Source organism: Gossypium hirsutum, chromosome A07, assembly GCF_007990345.1.
Source record: "Gossypium hirsutum isolate 1008001.06 chromosome A07, Gossypium_hirsutum_v2.1, whole genome shotgun sequence".
NCBI classification, from domain to species: Eukaryota; Viridiplantae; Streptophyta; class Magnoliopsida; order Malvales; family Malvaceae; genus Gossypium; species Gossypium hirsutum.
Window position 1 is genome coordinate 84,781,393 of NC_053430.1, and position 23,124 is coordinate 84,804,516.

At 31.6% G+C, this 23,124-nt stretch overlaps 1 protein-coding gene across 1 annotated transcript; it reads right to left on the bottom strand.

The window, feature by feature from the left end:
* Nucleotides 1-9,297: 9,297 nt before the first annotated feature.
* LOC107956414 (uncharacterized) lies at nucleotides 9,298-10,349 on the bottom strand. Its single transcript, XM_016892094.1, has 3 exons — nucleotides 9,733-10,349; nucleotides 9,375-9,531; nucleotides 9,298-9,330 (listed from the first exon to the last, which is right to left on the bottom strand). Exons 1-3 carry the CDS (start codon nucleotides 10,347-10,349, stop codon nucleotides 9,298-9,300), a joined length of 807 nt encoding a protein of 268 aa, XP_016747583.1.
* Between the last annotated feature and the right edge of the window lie 12,775 nt (nucleotides 10,350-23,124).

Here is a 23,124-nt window from a genome sequence, read left to right on the forward strand (position 1 = left end):
GATTTTTGAGGTAATTTAAAGAAATCTGAATTTCATCATCTTCATGAACCGATTTTCCAGAATTTTGTGAAATTGATTTAAAGATGAAATTGATGCTTAGTATAAGTGTATTTGGTCTAGTATTGATAATTGAAAGTGTTTAGGAGGGCTGGATAGATCGATTTTGTGAGGAATCGAGTTTTCGACTTGATGTTACAAATCTAGTAAGGTACCTTTGTAAGAGTATTTCGATTAGTATAGTTAATTAAAATTCGTGTTTATTATAGCATTGGAAAGGTGGTCATGTCTGCTTTATCTCTATTGAAGCTCTAAATCTTGAAGAGGACCGAGTTAACCGAAATTGAAGCTTGGATTTGCTTGATTGATCACTTGATTGTGGTAAGGAAAGTTGGGTGGTGAGTGTTTCTAAGGGAATTAGTAGCTTAATTGATTATTTCAATTGATTAATTATGGTTGATTGGTTGATTTTCGCAAGATTAATATTAAATGTGCAAGAATTAAATTTTTAAGGAATAATGGTAAGTGAGCTTTTGGGTGGTGTTGTACAATTTGATTAGGTTAATTATGAGGATAAAGCATATTTATTGGAGTTTTTGGTCATGATATAATAGTGTTACAATTGGTAATTGAATATTGGAAAATGGCAAATTAAATACTTGATTAAATTGGGATGTTAAATAGCTATGTTACATGTTACACATAAGCATCTTGTCACATAAATTGAGCATAATAATGACTAATTTAAACGCTATGTTTGATTGAATATATTGGCAACATGCATGGCGGATTCATTGGATATAGTTGGCATGCCATAAGATTTGTGAGTACTCACCTTTATTTGTGACATTGTGAGCATAAGGCTCTAGGTGGACTGATTTGTTTAGAGTAGATAAGGGAGTGTTGAGCATGAGTATCCACTCATTGGGTTATTTGAGGCACTATAAGGGAGCGTATGCTTTGGCCCGCTCAACTTGGTGTATTGTATTTGATATTTGTAGGAGTTCGGAGATCTGTTTATCCGATGTATGATCACCCAATTAAGCCATGAGAAGTGTATGCCAATATATTTATATGTGATTATTGTTATATCATTCAATATTTGTAAGCCATGATTGATTGATTCTTGATAGTCATTAAGCATATGGAAATTAAATTGACATGTTTCTTAATTATGGCTGATAATTAGTGATTGGTCGGTTGTAATTTAAGCATGATTTGGATGTTGATTTACATGTCGTTTTTATTAACATTCACTGAGCTTTTTAAAGCTTACACCCTCATAATTCGTCTAGATAGTCGTCAAGCTTGATGAGATGAGAAAGATAGTTCCAAGAGACTTAAGCTTGTTATAGAATTTATTACATGTTTTAGAGACTGTAATTGGGCATTGTGGAACTCCCGAGAATTAGTTTAATTTTGGTTGTAATTGGACTTCAGATATTGAATATTTTATTTTGGATGGTTTTATAATAATTTTGAGGAATGTTTGAGTTTAATTATTGAATGATTTACGGTTTATTTTTTCTTGATAACATGGTGATTAATAACACGGTGTGTGTAAAGCATAAAATTTACACTAATGATTGTTTAATTGAAGCTTCCATGGAGTGGTTTACTAGCGACTAAGATACACCACTTGTTTGATTTCTTCGGTGTTTGATATGCATGAAATTGATTGCCTAATTCTATTTAATTGAGGCTTCATTGATGATAATAAATTCAATTGAAGGTGTATGTATATGTATGTTAATTAATCGTCGTTAAATCAGGTTTAATTGGCCATTAAAATATTTAAATTTGGGTTTTAAAATGAGTTTTTCTCAGAAATAGGAGCAGTGGTTTTCACACTGGTGTGTACCTGCCCATACGGGCGTGTGAGGGGTTGCACACGGGCGTGTGGAGACTGAAGCTATCACCTACGGGCGTGTTGGATTTCCACACGGGCATGTGCGATCGGTCTAAAAGTTTTTCATGACACAAACACGAGTATTTAATGACACACGGTCTGAGAGACATAGCATGTGGATTTTTGGGGGTTTGAATTTTTGTCTCCTTTAATTGGTATTATAATTTGTTTAAGTTACAATTTAATCTTGGAAATTCACTAGTCTAATTAGAGTCTTAGATGATAAGAAAACTTGGTAAAATTTTAGGATTAGTCTTGTAATGGGTAAAATTCGATAGGAACGCATTTAATTTATAATTCAGAATGGGTACTGATAGTTTGCATTTGCTACAATTTAGTCCTTAATAATAATACTTGAATTAGACATAGTAAACGAACTCAAGTTAAGCTGGAAATTTTTAGGCTTGTATAATTTGACTAAAAGAAGGTCGGTAAACACTTAGATCTAAAATTGAGTTAGTTTTACTATAGGTGGTAGAATGACAAAAATGCCTTTAGGTTAAATTACCTAGGAAAAGTTTAAAATTTGCTCATAATTTGCTTCTGCACTAATAAATAACTAATAATTAGATAAGATTAAGGTGTTATAAGGTCAGGGTGTGTCTTAGGTGGTCGTTAGCCAGAGAGTCACTTAAATGGCTAATGTAACGTTTCAAATTTGGGTCGTCCCAGTCGAGTTTGGGGTGTCATAACTTGGGGAACTTGGAAGCATCCATCGCATCAGGATTGACGATTGACCTATAAGCCTCGGGATCATTGCTATGACAATGCCATGACTCGGGTTTTGGACTGAAGAGGCATGATCATTTCCATCATCTGGTCGTTCGCTGTCGATATCGTCTGGGACATTGTCTAAATCAGGGTCACTAAAATCTTCACATTCATGATCAGAATAATCATTATTATCGGATTCATCTTCATCAAGCTCACCAGTTTCAATAAAAACTAGGTGTATCTGTAATCCACCACTGTACTGATATAAACGTCCAACGTCGAGATCGATGTCAAAACCGCGCACAGACGACCTCCTATTGACGGACGCACTAGGAACCTTTGTACGTGAGTCTTTAACTACATATTGTTGACTTACTAAGTTACATTTTCAACCGATTCCACATATGCTAACCTAACAAATAACTGAATCGATTCAGTGTTCACCCTCTTTGGTGGGCAATACAATGCGACCATTGTCTCGACGTTGTTATCGTCTAAAAATTCCATCTTGGTAAATTTGATAGGATTTGACGAAATTGGAAATTTGTAGAATAGTTTCGTCATTCTCCTTCCACAACACTGAAAATTTTTTTCACTGACCTTCTCTTTCATATCACCAACAAACACATTCCTATCGACTCTTATTCCTATATTCTAGCGAGTTTCAAAAATACAACCAATGGTTGTTTCTAAAATAACATCATCGGAATGAATTACTGCAAAAAATTGATTCACCATTTTTTTCTGAAACTGCAAAAAATACAACCAAATATCTTAGTACTAATCCTAACACTTAATACACTTTTAACACATAAATTGCTACTAAAAAAAACTAATTTTTACTAATAAAAACATTCTTAAAATTAGCTAAACAAACTAACCTTTTCTTTCTTCTTTTTTCTAGTGACCAGAGGAAGCTTCAGTTCTGTGTGCTTGAATATTTTTACCTTCAGATATGTGGGGGTTGAGGGACCAAACTAATCCCCTTTTATAATAATAAAAATAATATTTATACAACTTCTTTAAATCGAAAGCTGAAAAAAAAACCTAATATAATTAATTTTATCAGGTATTGGAACCCAAACCGTGATCGAAGGGTCACATCAATGGATGCTCCACCTGACACATCAACTTTAAAAAATATTTTATTATTAAATATTAGGGTGTCGCCTGACACATTGGCGGCCCCAATAAAAATTTTTTTTTTTCTGTTTCAAACATATAAAATATAGTGTATATTTGGGTGTCCAATACTAGTGCCGCCGATTGGTTAGGCGGCACCCAAAATATATATATTTTTTAAAGTGAGGTCATCAATGGTAGGGGAGAGGGGTGTCGTCGGTTGCTCAGGCGACATTGGTTTTACACTATAGTGTTTGCCTAGATTGATAAAAATTAAGGTCTATTTCAATATTTATTTAATTATTCTATATTATTTGGGTTAAAAAAAACTCTTATTTTGCATATTTTCATTTCCATTTCAAAAGAATATTTTCAAAACATGTTTCCTTTAACTTTTTCCATTTTTAAGAAAACAAAAACATTGTATTTTTAAGATGATGGATTTAATATCTTAGTGGCTGGTTGGGGAGTTTAAGGTGCCTTTCACCTATCACATGCCACCTTAATTTCTTGACTTAGCAGCAATTTCCTTTTTGGGTACGGATTGAGTTACTTTGAATTCTAATTATATAACATTCATATCTTTTTATTGTTTTATGTTTCAAAATTATGAAGTTGTGGAATTTATCTATTTTTAGATTGGAATTATTTATATATATGTATGTATATATATATTTTAAATTGTAGATTGAGCCCTGGTTCAATTAACATGTGCATTATTGTTAGTGTAAGAGGACATGGGTTCGAGCGCACTGAAGCACATTATCCTCCTATTTAAGGGTTGGGGAGGGGCTGTAGTTAGTTCTAGGCATTATGTCAAAAGAGCAGATATTATCATAACCTATAATGAAAATTTTCAAATAATATATATATTTCAAACTCAAAAATTTAAACTTTTTTTTTATATTTTTCGTATTCATTTTATGATGTATAATCTCATAATATGACATTCAATCAAGTGTGAAAGATTAGTTTAAGAATATATAAATATTAAAATTATACATAAATTTTGATTTTGTGTAATTTTATACATAAAATTATAATTTGATCTAATTCTCATAAATTATTAACCCAATTATTGATATAGTATTATTTTATGTTTATATATTGCACACGCATATAATCTTTTTTATCCAATATAAAAATAAATTGATGTATTTATTTCTTTAAATGTGTATAATTGAATTAAAATTAAAGTTTTATTTGTACTTTTGAACCAAAATCGAAGTTTTACATGTATAAAATGCACCAAATTAAAGTTCATATATCAAATTATACATTAAATTAAAATTCATGAATAGAATTGGTTGGGATATAAGACAAGGGCAAAAGGAAAAAAATCAAAGAACCCTCTATGTAACACTCCAAAAATTATGAGGTTAGAATTAATAAAATTATTAGGAAATGAGCTTTAGTCTAAGTGGAAGAGAGCTTAGTAATTCCTTAGTGAGCCAAGGTTTAAGTCTTTGTTTATTTCATTTTACCTCTTTTATTTTCAACAATTAATGAACAAAACTAAGCTAGTATAAGTATTAAATGTAGTAGAAAATAACTAAGAATGATTTTAGTTTAGTGGTAAGGCCTTAGCATATTTCCTCTTACACCAATGTTCAAATCATGGTTATACTCTTATATTTTTATTAAATTTCAGCAGAATGGGTAATTTGCTAAATCAACCCTCTAAAATTTGCCTTTAGTTGCCATTTGGTCCCTTTCCTAACCATAATAGGATTTTGGTTACCTTTTTTAACCCTATTTAGAATTTCTTTTCTCTCTTCTTTAAATACATCTTTTATCTTTTATTTCTCACATTTTATTTTCATAAATTTTTATATTTTTTTACTATAAATTTATTGTTGAAATCCCGAAACCTAATTCGACCCCGCTCAATCCGTTCTTCGTATCATTTTAGTGTAACTCCGTCAAAATCAGTTTCTAACGTGCCAAGATCGATAAGAGTTCTTATATTTAATTTTTTAAAACCCTATCATTCTAAAATAAATAACATTCTTGTCAATCTTTCAATTTATTTCAAATCTTTTACGAACTTTCCTGAAAACCTTGACAAATTTCGTAAATCTTGGAAATCGATATTAATTCATGCATCTTTGTCGATCAAAAGACCAGTTGTAGGTATCCCGAATCAGATTTGGGCGTAAAGATCGTCGCTTGAGACCCTGAAAGTCAGTGTGTGTTCTTTTACAAGAAAATCGAGGCAAAATCTAACCTAGCCAAGACGACACGGCCTGCCACAGGGGAGTGTAGACCAAATGGCCATGTGGCATTAAAACCCTAGGATTTTCACTTCTCACAAGGCCTGAACCCTCCCACTCAACCGTGTCACCTCTGTAGCTTAATTTTTTTTATTTTCTAACACAGCCTCAGTTTGTTACACGACCTGGGTGTTGAAAAAACATGATAAAAAAACAAAGTGGAAAATACATTTAAGGAAAAAACCAGAGTTTTAAAATTTTTTTAAAACAAGATCTTGGTTGTAAATATCTAAAGTAATAAACACTTAACATAAATTGTACCTTTTCTATTAGTCTAGGATGAGCGCTTCAACCGAGTAATCTTCTTCGCTATCCTCAAGCTCACATCTGCCGAGTGCGAGCTCGTTTTGACTCAGAAAATTTTTCACAAAAATTACTAGTAGGGTAATTTCATAATTTCTCTAGACTTTTGGGTCAAGTTGTAAATTAGAAAAATATCTCTAGAAATTTTCTGAAATAATCTCTTCAGAGAATTTTCTCTCTACAAGTTTCTCTTGAATTCAAATGTGTGTAAATAATAACCCAAAACTCTCTCTATTATTTTTTTTTCTCAATAATGGTAGAACACTACCACAATGAAGTAAATAACATATTAAAACACACCTACCCCCAATCAATCAAACAACCCTGAAAATAAAAAACCACTCACAAAACAGAGCCCATCCAAACACTAAACAAACCGAAATCCCCTCAAAAAGTATCTCTCTCTGATCAAAAGAAACAACAACCAAACATTGAAACACCATATAGACTCATACAACAACAAACCCATATTCTCAAACATTCTAAAAAAATAGACCCAACTCACCACCAAGCCTTAAACAAACATGGCCTACTCATTCCAGCACTTGCTAGTGTTTCTGCCATTTCATTACTATTCAAATTAGCTATTGAAAACGATATCTTTCCAACATAGGCAATCCTCCTTTCTAAGTCTGCAAATGTAGCTTGTTTCGACCATGATCTCCTTTTTTTTGTCCAAAATCTAGTTATAAACCACGCTCGAGCCCAATTCGACAATTAATGAACCTCCCTTCCAACCTATCTCAATAAAAATGTCCAACGCTGTAATGACCGCTCCTAATGCGTAATAAGGACCCGAGAAAAATACTCTAACACTACCTTCCTCATCCCTCATCACGCCTCCACAGCCCGAAGCACCCTCAGAAGCAGTTCCACCAGCGTTAAATTTCAGCCACCCATGTGGAGGATAACACCAACCTCTTGAGCCAGATTTAGAAAGACTGCACTTATATGGACAAAACCACCATAATCTCTCTTGAATCATGTACTCTTCAAAAGCAGCTCCTACCCATAATAATGCCCTCATCTTGGAATGAAAGATCAGCGTAGCCATCGACAACACTTTATTTTTAAACACCATCCCATTCCTTGCAAGCCAAATAGACTAACAAGACGTCGTAATTGCAATCAGCCAAAGACTCTTGCAAGAACCAACAAACTTCACTTTGAAACATGACGAATAAAATTCTTCGAAGTTGTTCACCTCTTTCCATCTAACGTCCCACCAATTAAAAATCCTCCTCCAAAACCCAGCAATAAATTTACACTTAAAAAACAAATGGTCCGTCCTCTTCAGCTCCCTATTACACCAAGGACACACATTCAATATGGTTCGTATTTTCACCCCTCTCTTTATTAAGAAATCCTTTGTAGGAACTCTATCTATAGCAAGCAACCAAATAAAGTTACGCACCTTAGGAGGGACTTTTAATTTCCATATTCTATCAAAGACAAAAATGGAATCATCCCCATCTCTCTCAAGCAGTAGTTTAGATAATTGTTTCACCGAGAACTCACCTTTAATATCGTGCGCCCATAATAGCTGATCCTCCACCTCCGGAACCAAGACCTCGCAACTCACCCTTTTAATGAGATGAAAAAGAATCTCCAATTCTCGATCCAGTAGAGGTCATACAAATAACTCTTCCCATTTAACATTACAGAAACCATTATTAAACGAGTAATAAAAAACTGAACCATTTTTTATTTTAGCTAAATAAAAAAGTCTAGGAAAATCCTGTTTTAAAGTACCATTACCACTCCATTTATCCACTCAAAACAACGTAGCCTTTCCATTCCCTATCTTCTAACTAAAATCTTTATCTCCCATCCAAGTATCCACTCTTGCATCCAACGAATTCTCCACTATCCCTCTCCAAACCGTCAACATTTCTTTCAATTTGTTCGTACTAAATCGCCATTGTTTCATATCTGTGCCATACTTGGCTAAAATCACTTTTCTCCACAATGCCTTTCTATCAACCGCAATACGCCATCTTCATTTTGCTAACAGAGCTTTGTTTTTTATCGCAAGATTAACCACTCTGGCTCCACCTTTTTCAGTTGGCCTGCATATTTGTTTCCAACTAACTTTGGCCATTTTCCGTTTTCCAACAAAGCTACCCCACAGGAAGCTTCTCCTTATTTTATCTATTTTTTAATAACTGACACTGGTGCCTGAAAAAGTGACATGAAGTAAATGGGCAAAGTCGATAATACTGCATTCATCAATACAATCCTAGTGCCCCACGAAATAACTTTACACTTTCAACCCAATAATTTCTTTCTAAATCTCTCAACCACAACCTCCTAAGTAGCAACTTTCCTCGAATCCGCTCCTAACGGTAAACCCAAATAACAGATAGACAACACCCCTATCTTGCATTTGCATAAAGCTTCTATGCGATACAAAAATTCCTCATTCACACCAAACCCCACAATGCATGATTTTCTGAAGTTTATACTCAAACCCAAAAATATCTCAAAACAACGAAGAATAGATTTCATATTTTCCACCACCCTTTCCTCAGCCTTTAAAAACAAGATCGTATCATCCGTAAATTGTAAATGCAAAACCATTTGATCCGGAATAACACCTTGAACATCTACAATAAGCCCTAACATCTCTACTTTTTCACCTTCGTTACTAGAATAAAAAGGAATGGTGATATAGGATCTCCTTGACGTAACGCTTTGCCAAAATTAAATTCATTTGTAGACGATCCATTTACAAGGATAGCAGCTCTCACTATAGAAACACACTCCATCAACCATCCAATCTATCGATCCCCAAACCCCATCATTCGTAACACTAATTCTAAAAAATCCCAACGGACGTAATCGTACGCCTTGGAGAAATTTAGTTTGAAAATCAAGTTTCCCCCAATTCCTTTGATTTTCTTTATCAAATGTATCACTTCATTAGCAATTAGTATACCATCAAAAATTTGTCTCCCTCTAATAAAGGTGCATTGTGTCTCACTCACCAATTCTCCTATAACCACTCGTAATCTATGAGAGAGGATTTTTGCAACAATTTTATAAAGAGAACTAACCAGACAGATTGGATGAAAATCAGCTATCTCACTCGGATTCTCCATTTTAGGAATTAAAGCAATAAACGAACTATTGATGGATCTTTCAAGCTTGCCAAACCTATAGAAATCTGACATCATTCTAAACAGATCCTCTTTAATGGTATTCCAATATTTCCTGAAAAAACACATGTTAAACCCATCCGGACCAGGAGCTTTCGATTCCTCACAACTCCAAACTGCCTTTCTAATCTCCTCTCTTGAAAAAGGTTCCTCCAGCTTCTCTACTTTAGTACCCTTTAATCTATTAAAATTAAGCTCCATCTTCATCCTCTAATTTCTCAAACGCCTCTTGAAATGATTTTTAAAAAATTCATACACTCTCTTTTTTAACTCTCTTGGTTCATTACACCAAAATTTCCCAATTTTCATTCTGTATATAGTCCTTCGCTTTGCTTTTATCTTAATAGCTTTATGGAAGAATGCTGTGTTCGCATCGCTTTCTTTCAACCACATCATTCTAGATTTATGACGCCATAACGATTCTTTGAATTTCAATGCACCCCAAACATCCGAATTCAATCTCTTAAGCTCCTCCATTTTGCACTCACTCAGTCTTCTTTGTTCACTAAATTCATCTAATACCTTAATCCTCTCTTCACACTTTAAAATATTATCTTCCAACATATTACAATTGTTCTCGTTCCATTTTCTCAAGACCCCCTTAAGCTTTCTCAACTTTCTAGCAACCTGACCATTCAAACAGTCCATATTATTCCATTCCTTCTCTATCAAGCCTGCACATCCCTCTATCTTTAACCATCCATTGATAAACTTAAATGGCCTGGGACCCCAATCGATTTCAGCATCTGCTAATAAAATTGGAATGTGATCAGAAACTGATCTCTTTAAACCCAACTGCTGAATATCCTTAATCTTAATCAACCAATATTCTTCCAGCAAGAACCTATTGAGTCTGCTTTTTTTTGTTATCATGTCCGTACCATGTAAATTTCTTTCCCAACAAAGGCAACTCAATGAGATTACAGTTATTGATAAAATAATGAACTCTCTAGACCCTTTCTCTGATCCCAAATAGTTGCTCCTTTCACTTCTGCAACGTACCACATTAAAGTCTCCTCCCTCCTAGAGAGGAGAGTTTACAACAAAGCTTTTTTTATATAGAGAGAGTTTAGAGAGTTCAATTATGATTAAACTAAATCACTTTAATATTAAATTAATATAATATTTATCAAGATAAATATTAGATTATATTTAATATTAAATGTTATTAAAATAATAGAATGTTTATCTTGTAGATAAACATTAAATTAAATTTAATATTAAGATAATTACTTCAATATTAAATTAATAAAATACTATTAAGATAAGTGTTAAATTAAATTTAATATTAAACTATTAAAATAATATTTTTTAAATAATTAATCTGAAATTAAATTCTCTAGTAGAGTCTCAGTAGGAGTGTAACTCTTCCACTGCTCAACCACCGACGACCAACCGCCACTGGCCATTGGGACGCCGCTGTCGCAACCACTGACACTGCCATGTCTAGTGATACAGATGCGACACCCTTACGGTACCCTGAGTCGGTTCAGTTGTTGTCAGTTCGATCTGAGTCAATGACGACCCAACCTGTTCGGTCTAGCCACTGGTTGGATGGTCGGCTCGATTTCACACACCAAGCCCGATTTGATCAGTTTTTGGGTTTTGGTCTCGATTTTAGGCTCCCAAGCCCAATTTACGAACTCAAGTTCAATTATCCATTGAGTCAATTGTCTGACTTGAAAATTAACTTCCAAAAATATCATATTAATTTTAATTGATTAATTTAATTTTACTTGATCAAGATTAATTTTTTCAAAAATCACTTAGATTTTCCAAATTAATTTTTCAGGAAAATTCTTTAATCAAATTCTCTAGTTGAACAATTCTTACGACCACCTAATTTAATTCCACATCGAATAAATCGACTCAATTAAAGTATGCCTAAAGTTGTAGAATTTTCTTCTGATTCAAATACAGTCCGATCGAGCTTTTGTTGAGCTAGCGGAGAGACCAATCAGACATTTACAATTACACTCTAGTGATTGCAATTATGTCCAGAAGCATCGTTCTAATAATTCGCAATTACTTAATCATGGAGTTAGTCCACAAGAAGTACCATGATTGAAAACTCTTTATTGTGTACTCTTTACGAAAGCAATTCATCCAACTGCTTTGTCCAATGACCTCATCATGTGTGTGTTACCCTAATAAGATATCCTTGATTCCTTTGAGTTAAATTTGTTCACTCAATACAATCCTATTTTATCTCATAGTCACCATTGTGTCTTCTTAATAATTAATATGATTAGTGTTAACAAATGACTATGATAAATTACTTGTTCGAGAACAAGCAACCCGTGATCACATTCTATGTTTATCAATACACACAATGCCAATGAGAAGATATCATTAACTCTTTAATTGAGCTATGAATTCCACTGTTGCTAGTAAAGCCATGCCATACACAAGTCATGTACCCAACATACCAACTATGGGCTCGATTATCTTTAGAGCATAAGCCTCCACTTATATCAAGACAAATGAGTTGCATACGCATGGTTAGTGACTAACTCATGATTTAGGTAAATCACACCATGAACGTTACAAGTGAATTAATTCACAAATGGATTCAGAATTAATTCATTTTAGGTCCGGTCCATGTATCATTCTACCAATGAATACATCTATGTCTTTACTCGTGGAGTCAACTACTCCGATAGCCAGGACTAGTCATCTCCCCAATTGGAATTCTAGACGACATAATAATTCTTCTCAGTATTTGAATCAAATGCTCACTTTGATTCTTTTAAAGGATTACGGACTCATTTAGATGATCTACTGAATTAAGTTATTTTTCTCGCAATGTAAATGTTCTTTACAATGTCACTTATCTTCAGTTTGAAGTTTAGACAATTAATGAGCTAATATTTGCTTGTCACAATTTCGCTATGCATGCAAAATATAAAAGATATAAATACAGAAATCATAATGGTGAAATGTGAAATTAACTTTATTTATTTATTCATCATTCAAATAAATAGAAAACAGTTACATGTTTACTACAATATGGACACATTTCCCAACATTGGGCACATGGCCATATAACCCTTCCACACAGCCTGAGCCATCCCACACGACCATGTGCCATTGTTTCTTAGATTTTTCAGTTTTGTTCAAAATTTTATGTTTTGTGCAGATTAGTCCTTGATTCCCAAACTAGTTTTAGAGTTTAATTTATGCAATTAAGTCCCTTATATTATGAATAATGCTTGATTTAATTGACTTTATTAATATTAATTATATACCCAATTGCATGAATTGTAAGTAACCATGTTTCTTGTTTTATACTTACGGTTTTTTTGTATAACATGCCTTATGACACCGCCAAGTTGAACCTTTGAAGAATATATGATTTGCCACTGAATTAATTGAATGAAAGCATATTTATTGTTGCAATATTTGATTATTTTTAATCATAATACTTTCTGTTGTGATCTGTTTTAAGCATGTCTTATTTTGTTGCATGGATTGGGATGTTTTGTAAGGAGGAAGTTTTGAAAAACTATAAATTCGCAAATCTGGTGGTTCATCCACATATTATCTGGCAACTTTTATCTTCAAAAATGTTGTGTATTCATAACCATCTGGCAATATATTAACCTGCAACTTTTCGTGGTTCATCCACAATCTGATGTGTACGGATGGACGAGTTTCGAGGAACTTGTATGCTATGTAGCGATGGGGTAGGATCTTACTTGTTAAACTGATTCCATTTGCATCCGAAAAGAATGAGCTTGAAATTCTGAAATTTTCGATATGATATGGTATATGTGTTTTTTCTTATTCATGGCGAAAATTTTTATGTTATTTTGATATACTGAATTTACTAAATATGATGTAAGCTATGTAAGTTGATTTAATATGTTTATCGGTTGTTTTGGTTGTCTTGTGATGGAACTCACACTGAGCTTCATAGATCACTCCACTTTTATTTTCATTCTTTCATATAACCCATCACGTTAAGACGTGGGCACAACATTCGGAGGTTCTTGGTATTATCATTTTTAATTCCAACACATTAAAGCTTAATCTTTTGTTTTAAATTTATTTGTGAACCATAATACTTTATTTCAAACTACGACATGGGATTTAGGGCTTATGTTTGCTTATTTTTGCATGCCATTTAGTTATAGTTTTTAATTTGGATATTAAATTAATATTCTTAGTAGTTCATGCATGAACCCTGATTTTTATTAAAAACCTAAAAACTTACCATCTTTTCTGCTGCTAAGTTAATAATTAAAACGTAAAGGAATAATAAAGCGACATTTTAACTAAGTTTTCTACTAAGTTAATTAAATGCTTTAAAATGATCATTTTCAAAAACTCTAATAATTTACAGGGTCATTTCGGTGACTAATATAATCTCCTGAATTTAGATCTAACGTCTAGACTGAATTGGAAAAATTACACTCAAAGTTTGTTGATAACCTACAATTTAAGAAACCATTTAGCCCAAAGAAAAATGTAAGATTTTATTTTTTATTTTTATAAATGTGGTAGGCAAAAAAAACATTCAAGGTCTTTAATTAATGTATTTTGGATTAAAGACATTATAAATATAATAATAAAAGTAGAGATGAAGTAATAAGGTTCATGTGTTTAGTAAGATTAATGAAAATTAGGATGTAGATTATACTTTTTTTGATTTTATTTTATTGATATGGATGGAAGAAAACAGCATTAGGACAACAGAACTATAACACCGCTAGCTTAATTAAGCACAACAAAACTACCACCAAGAACAAAACACATTTAGTTTTGGTCATACACTGAACTCAACATCGAAAACAACACTTAGCTTGCGGTCCTCTCACGCCTTCAATATCAAAATCCAACTTCAGTTGATGCAAAAACTTTAGGATTTTTGACTAATTTGTAAACACAAGTCCACCTCTAATCATGTTTCCTATTATTATTTTTATACCTAAAGATTTCTTTTTATCAATTCACTACTTGAAGTTTTCAACTGTGTATTATTTTACCCTATTAAGAAAAAGATGATGTGGACGTGCTCTCAGAGAATAAACTAGAAAATCAGAAAAAAAATAAGAAAAATAGAAAATAGCAAAAATTTCAGAAAAAAACTCAATTTTTTAAAAATTATATAAAATTCCTAAGAATTAAAAAATATTTAATTTTATTTTTAAAAATACGTAAAATACAAGAAAAAAGTAAAATATCAAATAAAGAGAAATTCCAGAAAAATATAGAAAATTAACAATATAGATATATAAATATCTATATCACTTTTTATTAACCTTAAAATTTTTCTTTTGGCGAAATAAAATTCAAGAAAATTTTTTAAAAATTGGAATTAAATTAAAAAAAGGAAAAAATTATATTATTGTTTAAAAATCAGAAAATTTTAATAATTATAAAAATGTCCAGAAATTATAAAATATACTTTTCCTTTTTAAAAAGATACATAAATTTCACAAAAAGAGTGAAAATTTACTTTTTTGAGTAGATAATACGTTCAATCATGTAACATAAAAATAGTTCCATTTTATATTTTTATTTATATATTTTGTATGAAGAAAATTAAGATGTAGTAAAATTGAGAAGGAAAAATCCGTACCTTCATATAAAACGAATTTTTTGGTGGTGAATTAATATATATATATATATATATATATATAACATTATGAGATGCTATAAGAATAACTTCATGCGAAAGGGCAAAGGTTGCATTCTTTGATGGTGGAAGTTAATTGACAATTTTATGATATATATATATATATATATATATATGTGGAAGGCTGCATTGTTTTATACAAATATCTTAATTCTCTTTTACTTTTTTTTTTTGAGATTTCTTCTTACTTTTTTTTTTGTATTTTCTCTCTTTCTTTATAGTATATATATTTTTAAAAAAGTACCTTTTTTTTTGAAGTTTTTGGAAATTTTATATAATTTTCCATTATAATTTTCTTATTTTTAAATTTTTTTGAATTTTTGTAGTTCCTCTTTTTTGTATTTTATGTATTTTTTAAAAATAAATTATATATATATGGTTTTCTTAAAATATCCATCGAGATCAATGACTAATTATCTGTGTTTTAAATTTTTCTGAGATTTTTCTAATTTGTTTACATTCTTTTGTATTCTCACTCTTTTTTGTATTTATATATTTTTAAAAAATAAAAGTATATTTTTTTTAAATTTTTGGAGATTTTATATAACTTTCCATTTTTTTCTAATTTTCTATGATTCTTTGACATATTTTGAATTTGTTTGAAATTTTTGGTTTTTTTTATTTTATATATTTTTAAGCAATAAAATAAGAATTTTATATAATTTTCTATATTTTCGAGCTTTTTTTCAAATTTTTTAAAATTTGTTAAAAAAGTAAAAACTGGTTACTTTCTTTTCATTCACGTAACTCTTCTTTTATATCTTTTTTAAATGCCGTTAACGGCTCAAGTAAAATGATACACGGTCGGAAATGTCACGTATTAAACTAATAGAAAATACTTTTGGGGTAAATTTCGAAGATAGTCACTTTTGTTTACCTTAAGTTACATTTTAGTTATTTATATTTAAAATGTTACGTTTTAGTCACTTACGTTAACGTGTTGTAATATTTTAGTCACTAAGCCATTAATTGCCGTTAACGATATAATGATAAGCTGATGTGGCACGTTAAATTATCATTTCAAACAAAAATTTTAGGTTAAATTATACAATTGGTCCCCATATTTTTTTCTTTTTGAGTAATTTAATTTTTTATATTCTTTTAACTTTTCTTTCATTTTTTCATTCTCTTCTGCTTCTCCCCCAATTTTCCTCATTTGAATTTTATTTTTTTCTGGAGGAAAATTATGATGTGGCATTAAACTATTAGAAAAGAAATATAAATGGCATGGCGTCATTGTTTCATACAATCCTGTCCCCATCACTTTAACCATTAAAATAACAGATCAATTAAATGGTGACACATAGCTGTTTCAGATTTAATCTAATAATTTTTTATAAAAAATAAAAATTATAAAATTAAAATTGATATAAACTTATAAATGTTATAAGGGTAAACTACCAGTCACTTTTGTTTATCTCAAGTTACATTTTAGTCACTTATGTTTGAAATGTTACATTTTAGTCACTTACGGTAATGTGTTGTAAACATTTTAGTCACTGAGCCATTAACAATGTAATTGTAGGCTGATGTGACATGTTAAATCATCATTTCAAACAAAAAATTTAGGTTAAATTATACAATTGGCTCCCATATTTTTTTCTTTTTGAGCAATTTAATTTTTTCTTTTATGTTTTTTAACTTTCCTTTTATTTCTTTATTTTTCATTCTCTTCTGCTTCTCCATTTGTTTTCCTCCTTTCTCCATCACTTTTAATGTAGTTTTTCTATATTTTCCATTTGTTAAATCTAAAGGGTAAGAAGAGAAGGAAACTAAAGAAATAGAAGAAAAAAAATAAATTGTGCAAAAAAGATAAAAGTATAGGGACTAGTTTTAACAAATGGGAAACATAGAAAAACTACATTAAAACAGACGGAGAATGGAGGAAAACAAAGGTAGAAGCATAAGAGAATAGAAAATAAAGGGAAAAAAAGTTAAAAGAACATAAAAGAAAAAACATTAAATTGCTTAAAACAAAAAAAAATATGGAGACAAATTGTGTAATTTAACCTAAAATTTTTGTTTGAAATGATTATTTAACCTGTCACGTCAGCTTACCGTTACACCGTTAACAACAATTAACGGCTCAGTGACTAAAATGTTGTAACACGTTAATGTAAATGACTAAAACGTAACATTTTAAACATAAGTGTCTAAAATGTAATTTTGATGTGAAAATATTTATTTTATTATTATTTTAATGTCTATAGCATGTTAGTATTATCGTATAAAATTTTCGTTAAGAAATTTTACCGTTTGCATGCTTAATTCGATAAAAAGGACTAAATCAAAAAAGGTGCAAAAGTAGAGTTCTAGTAGCTAAAGGTATCAAATGGCTATAGAACTTTAATGTAAGAGTTCTTATGTGGTAATTAGACTATTAATGAAGTTAGTGGAATTATATGACTTGGTATTAGTCAAATTTTTTATGTTTTAAAAGGTTATAAAGGTAATTTGGTAAATAATGATAAAAATAATAAAACAAAGCCAGAGTCTTTCTTTGTTCATCTTCAATCGAAATTTAAGCTTAAGATAGCCATAGGAGAAACTTTAACATTCATTCATCTCTCCTAGCTTGCATGGTAAGTTTTTTTGTCCCGTTTTTATTGATTTCTATGTTTTTGGAGTCCTTATAGCTTAATCTAGCTAGTCCATGGATTAATTTGTAAAATTTTTAAAAGTATAAGAGGTTGCCAAGAATGAATTCATATGGTTTTGATGTTTGATGGAAGAAAATGGATAGTTTTTGTTAGATAAACAACTTCTGTTAAGTGATTTTTGATGAAATTGTCAATTAGGGATTAAATTAAAAAAATAGAAAATATTCATGGTGAAATTGTGAAAAAAATGAAATGTATGGCTTGCTAGGAACCTATATGAAACTTTTCTATAGTGGGTTAATGGAAATTGCATGAATTTTTATTTTATGAGCTAGGGATTAAATTGTAATGAAATTAAAATTATATGGACAAAAATATAATTTTGCTAAAATATGAATTTGAATTGAATTGAATTGAATTGAATTGAATTGAATTGAATAATTATTGATTTGAATTGAATTTATTCATTTAGATCAAGATAAACCTCGTATGGCTTTAGATCGAGGCAAAGATAAAGTTTCAAATTAATCGACTCTATTTCTACGTTTTATCGTCGAAGTAAGTTTGTGTAATTAAATAGTGTTTATATGCTTTTATTTGAAAATTTATATGTGTTGCAGACTGTCATGAAATTATTGTCATATATCCAATGATGTTGTGTCGACTACCAAGCCCCGTTTGAACCTTAAGAATTCATAGGATACAAATGACATGACATTAGGGTTTACATGTTTCAGGTGCTGGTCTTAAATGTCCTACCAATGGCTGAGGTCCGACATGTGTTGCAGATACTTCACAACTCGTGTGAGCAGCATTGTGTAGCTACGTTCCAACCTCAAATGATTCAACGAGTATTATTCGAAAAGGAAATGGTAAGAGAACAATATGAATTAAGACATGTATATATATGAATTTCTTTGATATGGTGATACATGGAAATTATGTAAGTTAAAATGGGTGACAAACTCAAATAATACATGTTGAGATTAATGACTATCCATGTTATTGTGCCTATGACTTATATTATGTATGCTAACATGTTTGGTGTAGATGCTAAGGCTTTGGCTAAGCTTTGGCTGGATTATGCCATGCTAAATTTAAATGTTATATAATGAAATAGTAAGTTAAGTTTTACATTATACGAACTTACTAAGCATTCATGCTTACTTTGTGTTATTTTCCATGTTTTATAGTGAATAGGAAGCTCGTTCGGGTTGGTAGCTGTCGGAGATCTATCACACTATCCATCAGCTAAATCGGTAGATTTTGATGTTTCTAAGTCATGGTGATAATGGCATGTATAGTTGTTTTTGTTTGATGATATAGCCATTTATGTTGGCTTGTAATTATGGTCTTTTGGGTGATTGAATGGTGTTATGTTGGCATGTATATATTTGGCCTTGTAATGGTTGTTATTATGGTGTTTATGGTACTTAAATGATGAGGGTTTGGAATGGTAATTAAAATGCATACTATGAGTTGTTCTTTAATATGTTTGGGTATGGTCATTTTGGTATATGGGATGTAGTTGACATATATGGCTAATGGTGCTAGTGTTTAGTGATGACAGATGTTAAATGGCCAATTTGGTATTTTAAGTGTGACTTTGATATGTGAAAGTAGTGGTAAGTTTTGGCATGAAGTTGGTTACAAGTTGGTTGATTTATTCCTAAATTATGCAATTGTATAATACATGTTGGTTGTTGTGATTGAGGTGCCTTTTGGGCATATTGGTCGTATGAACATATACCATATTGCTTTATCTTGCTTATGTGTGGTTTAGGTATACCTTGAATGCTTAGTTATATGTGAAAAAGGGTTATAGGTGTGTGCATGCTTTGGGTGAGAAAAATGGCTTGGAAATGTCCTATTTTTCATCTGCACGGCCAAAGACATGGGCGTGTGTCTCAGCCATATGTGACACACGGCCATGCGACACGGCCGTATGTCCCTACAAGTTTCAAAAGGTTGCAAGTTAGGTTGTTACACAGCCTAGCACACTGCCTGGCACACGGGCGTGTAAGGCCATTTCGAAAGGTACACGACTTGGCACACGGGCGTATGGCTTGGCCGTATGACCCAAGTTAGAGTGTTACACGGGCACAGATACGGGCTGGGACATGGTCGTGTGTCCCTATTTCGAATGCCCACATGGCCTAAGACACGGGCGTGTGTCTCAGCCATGTGAGCCACACGGCCGTACGACCCCTGCAGTATGAAAATTTTCAATTTTTCCTTAAAAATTCTATATGTTTTTTATTTAGTCTCGACTCATTTCTAATATATTTTTAGGGCCTCGAGGGCTCGTATAAGGGACAATATGTATGTCATGGATTGATTTTACTATGAATGATGTTGTGAATTAAATGTTTTGAATTTTTTGATAGTTTTGATTTGTAAACTTCGATAATGCTCCGTAACCTATTCCAGCGACGGATACGAGTTAGGGGTGTTACATCAATAGTCGAAAAAGAAGAGAAGAATCACTCAACTTTATTCAATTTTGCCCAATTTAACTAGCCAAATCTTTTTTTAATATAGGTACTTACATAATAATGTTTAAAATAAATATAAACTCCAGAAAAATATAAAAGAGTTTCGCACTAATAATTTAATCTATAGCCAAACTAAATCTAATGAATAGTCAATAAATTAAAAACTTTAAAAACTAATTAAATATTCAATTTTACAAGTCATATGTAATTGAAACTTTAATTACACGAATAAATAAAATATATTAAATAAATTTCTAAGTAATATAAAACTCTAAAACTTAAGCCTAAAAAATACTCAGATCCCATCCAAAAATAGGCCACAGGTTGGTGGATGTTTCATCTCCTGATAAGTTCGTATCATTCTCCCTTCTTCAAAAAAGATTCACCCTGGAATCCAAACATTATGTGAGGAATGGTATAATTGTGCTACTCCCGTTAGATTCACAAAAACTTCATATGTATCTTCTCTTACTGTTGTGGGTTGAGAATATTACTTCGATTGCTCTCAGCCTCTTTACAAGAGGTGATCTCACCACCTAAAACCCCTCATAAATTTTAATTTTCATTAAATCAAAGGAAAATTGTAAGGGAAATAATGGTGCATCTAACCCTTCAAAACTAGACTCTAGTGTCATGGGGCTAGATCTTTCGTCTCGCAATCCATGCGACCTTAGGCGATCCGTTCATTCCAAACTTGCCTAAGTCAGCCTTAACACCACAAGTAAGGATTCCCTTAGAATTCCTCCAAGGCACTAATTTGTATAGCGAAAGCAATTGATGCTAAAAGAAGCTACAAAGGAACAACAGAAAGCCACAGAAAATAATGCACGAGAGGTGTTTGAGTAAATGCTCTCCAAGAATTCTATTACTCTTAAGAATTCAAGTTATAATGGATTGAATTACAAGTGAGGAGGAGGCTTTCTATTTATAGTTGAGCTCCCCCAAAACCTACGGTCCGGATTAAGTTACATCGATAGATAAGATTAGCCTTATCCCTTAAATTATGGGATTTATAAGATACACCATATCAAATTAAATCTACAAGATATGATTTTACTAAAAATAGCATATGTTGCCATATCATCATTATAGGACCAACCAGGTTTCAATCTGACAGGCTTCTCCAACAGTTCTTTGAATCGGGTTAGTTTTCGTGGGATAAATGATCCCCATCTTATCAATAGACCTTCATGGGGTGCATCTTGTGCCATAGCCACGAGCTTGGCCTGTGACACTAGTATATAACTTTTGAATTTATCGCAATTTACAATTCACTATCATTATTATTACAATTCTTCTTCTCACAAGATATTTCAATTAAACAAACTTAAAATTAGGAAATGACTGGAAAATTAAACCAAAGCTCCCTCAAAAATTTCTCTTCATGATAATCCTTCTTTAGACAATCATATCCTAAATGGTCTTTTTTACCGTAATATCAACATTCATAATTTGTGGTCCAATTGGTTGGAAAAAAAGTGATAGCTTGCACCTTGTTATTCATTTTATCATTGGTCTTGGGTTTTGTGCTTCATGTCTTATATACATTTTGCAATAATTTTCACAAATCTTTTTAAGAAATTTTTTTTGCCATCACACTAATAAACATCGTAAAAAAATCTGTAAATCGCTTTGAGTTCAATGTTTCAAAACGAAACCCTTGAATTTGATACCACAGGATATGAAAATCCAAGATCAATTAAAGTGGAAATAGAATTAAAGAGTTCAAATTGAATAACTTGTAAAAATAATTAAAGAGATTAAAGAAAAATGGGAAAAAGATCAAACTGAGACAGAAATAGAATTTATGGCCTTAGATGGGAATTTGGCCAAAAGTTTTTCCCTCATTTTTTTTATATACTTCATGTTCGTGTTTTACAGTCCATGTTGAGGTTTGTGGCTGCCCCTCCCAACAATGTTGTCTCTAACATTCAAACATAAGTCTTCCTATCACATCCCAAAAGTAGAGCTAAAAGAGTAGGGATAAAATTTAGATTTTATTTTTTTAAGCATAGGGTGAGAGAATTTAGAATGCCTTAAAAATTAATTTTGTTAAGAAATTAACAAGAATAAGCTTGTTGGTTTAGTGGTAAAGCTTTAACTTATACTTAAGTCTCAAGTTCAAAACTATTGTGCATCTTTCAACCAAAACATTTTATTTTCTTATTTTTACCCAAAAAGTACCAAAATTTCAAACTAGCCTAAGTTAAAAACTGCTTTTTTTTTAAATTTAATCCTTAACTTAAATCAAACCTAATTCTAAATGATTTCCTAAACATATTACAATTAGGGAAAGAAAGTTTATAAATAGCTTATCTTTTCAAACCCTAGAATTTTTATCTAGAAAAATTTTCAAGAAAAACTCCCAAAATCTTTCTTTTCTCCTCCATTACCGAAACAATTTTTAACCAAAGATTTAAAGGTTTTAAAATTCGTCCCTCTCCTCCCAATAGATTGTCTTTTCCTTCATCTAAAACCCTAGGTGTGTGAACCCTATATATACACCTAGATACACAAACCTTATATGTGCGAACCCGTAGATGCGAACCCTGTATGTGTGAACCCTTTATATGCGAACCCTATATGCGTGAGCAGATCCTACATGTATGAGCCCTAGATCTGTGAACCCTTTATGTGCAAACTCATATATACGAACCCTATGTGTGTGAACCTTATATGTGCAAACCTTAAATATGAAAACACTATATGTGTGAACCTTACATGTTAACCTATTATGTATGTGTTAGCCGAACTAAACATGTTAATATCCCAATGTTAATTTGCATGAAGAAACTGTATATGTGAAATTGTTCACATAAAGTAATTGAATATGTGAAATATGAATTAATTGCATGCCAATGATTATTAGTATGAAAATTCATACACTGTATTGAAAGGTAAATGTGCTTGAT

Bases quoted from the DNA above. Each gene is read 5' to 3' on its own strand.
- LOC107956414 (XM_016892094.1), bottom strand. From the start codon at position 10,349: ATGATAACAAAAAAAAGCAGACTCAATAGGTTCTTGCTGGAAGAATAT. The intron at 9,532-9,732 runs GTATGAATTTTT...GTGTTTTTTCAG, and splicing joins AGAGAGTTAAAAAAGAGAGT to GAAATATTGGAATACCATTA. The intron at 9,331-9,374 runs GTTAGTTCTCTT...CCTCTCTCATAG, and splicing joins ATTTTCATCCAATCTGTCTG to ATTACGAGTGGTTATAGGAG.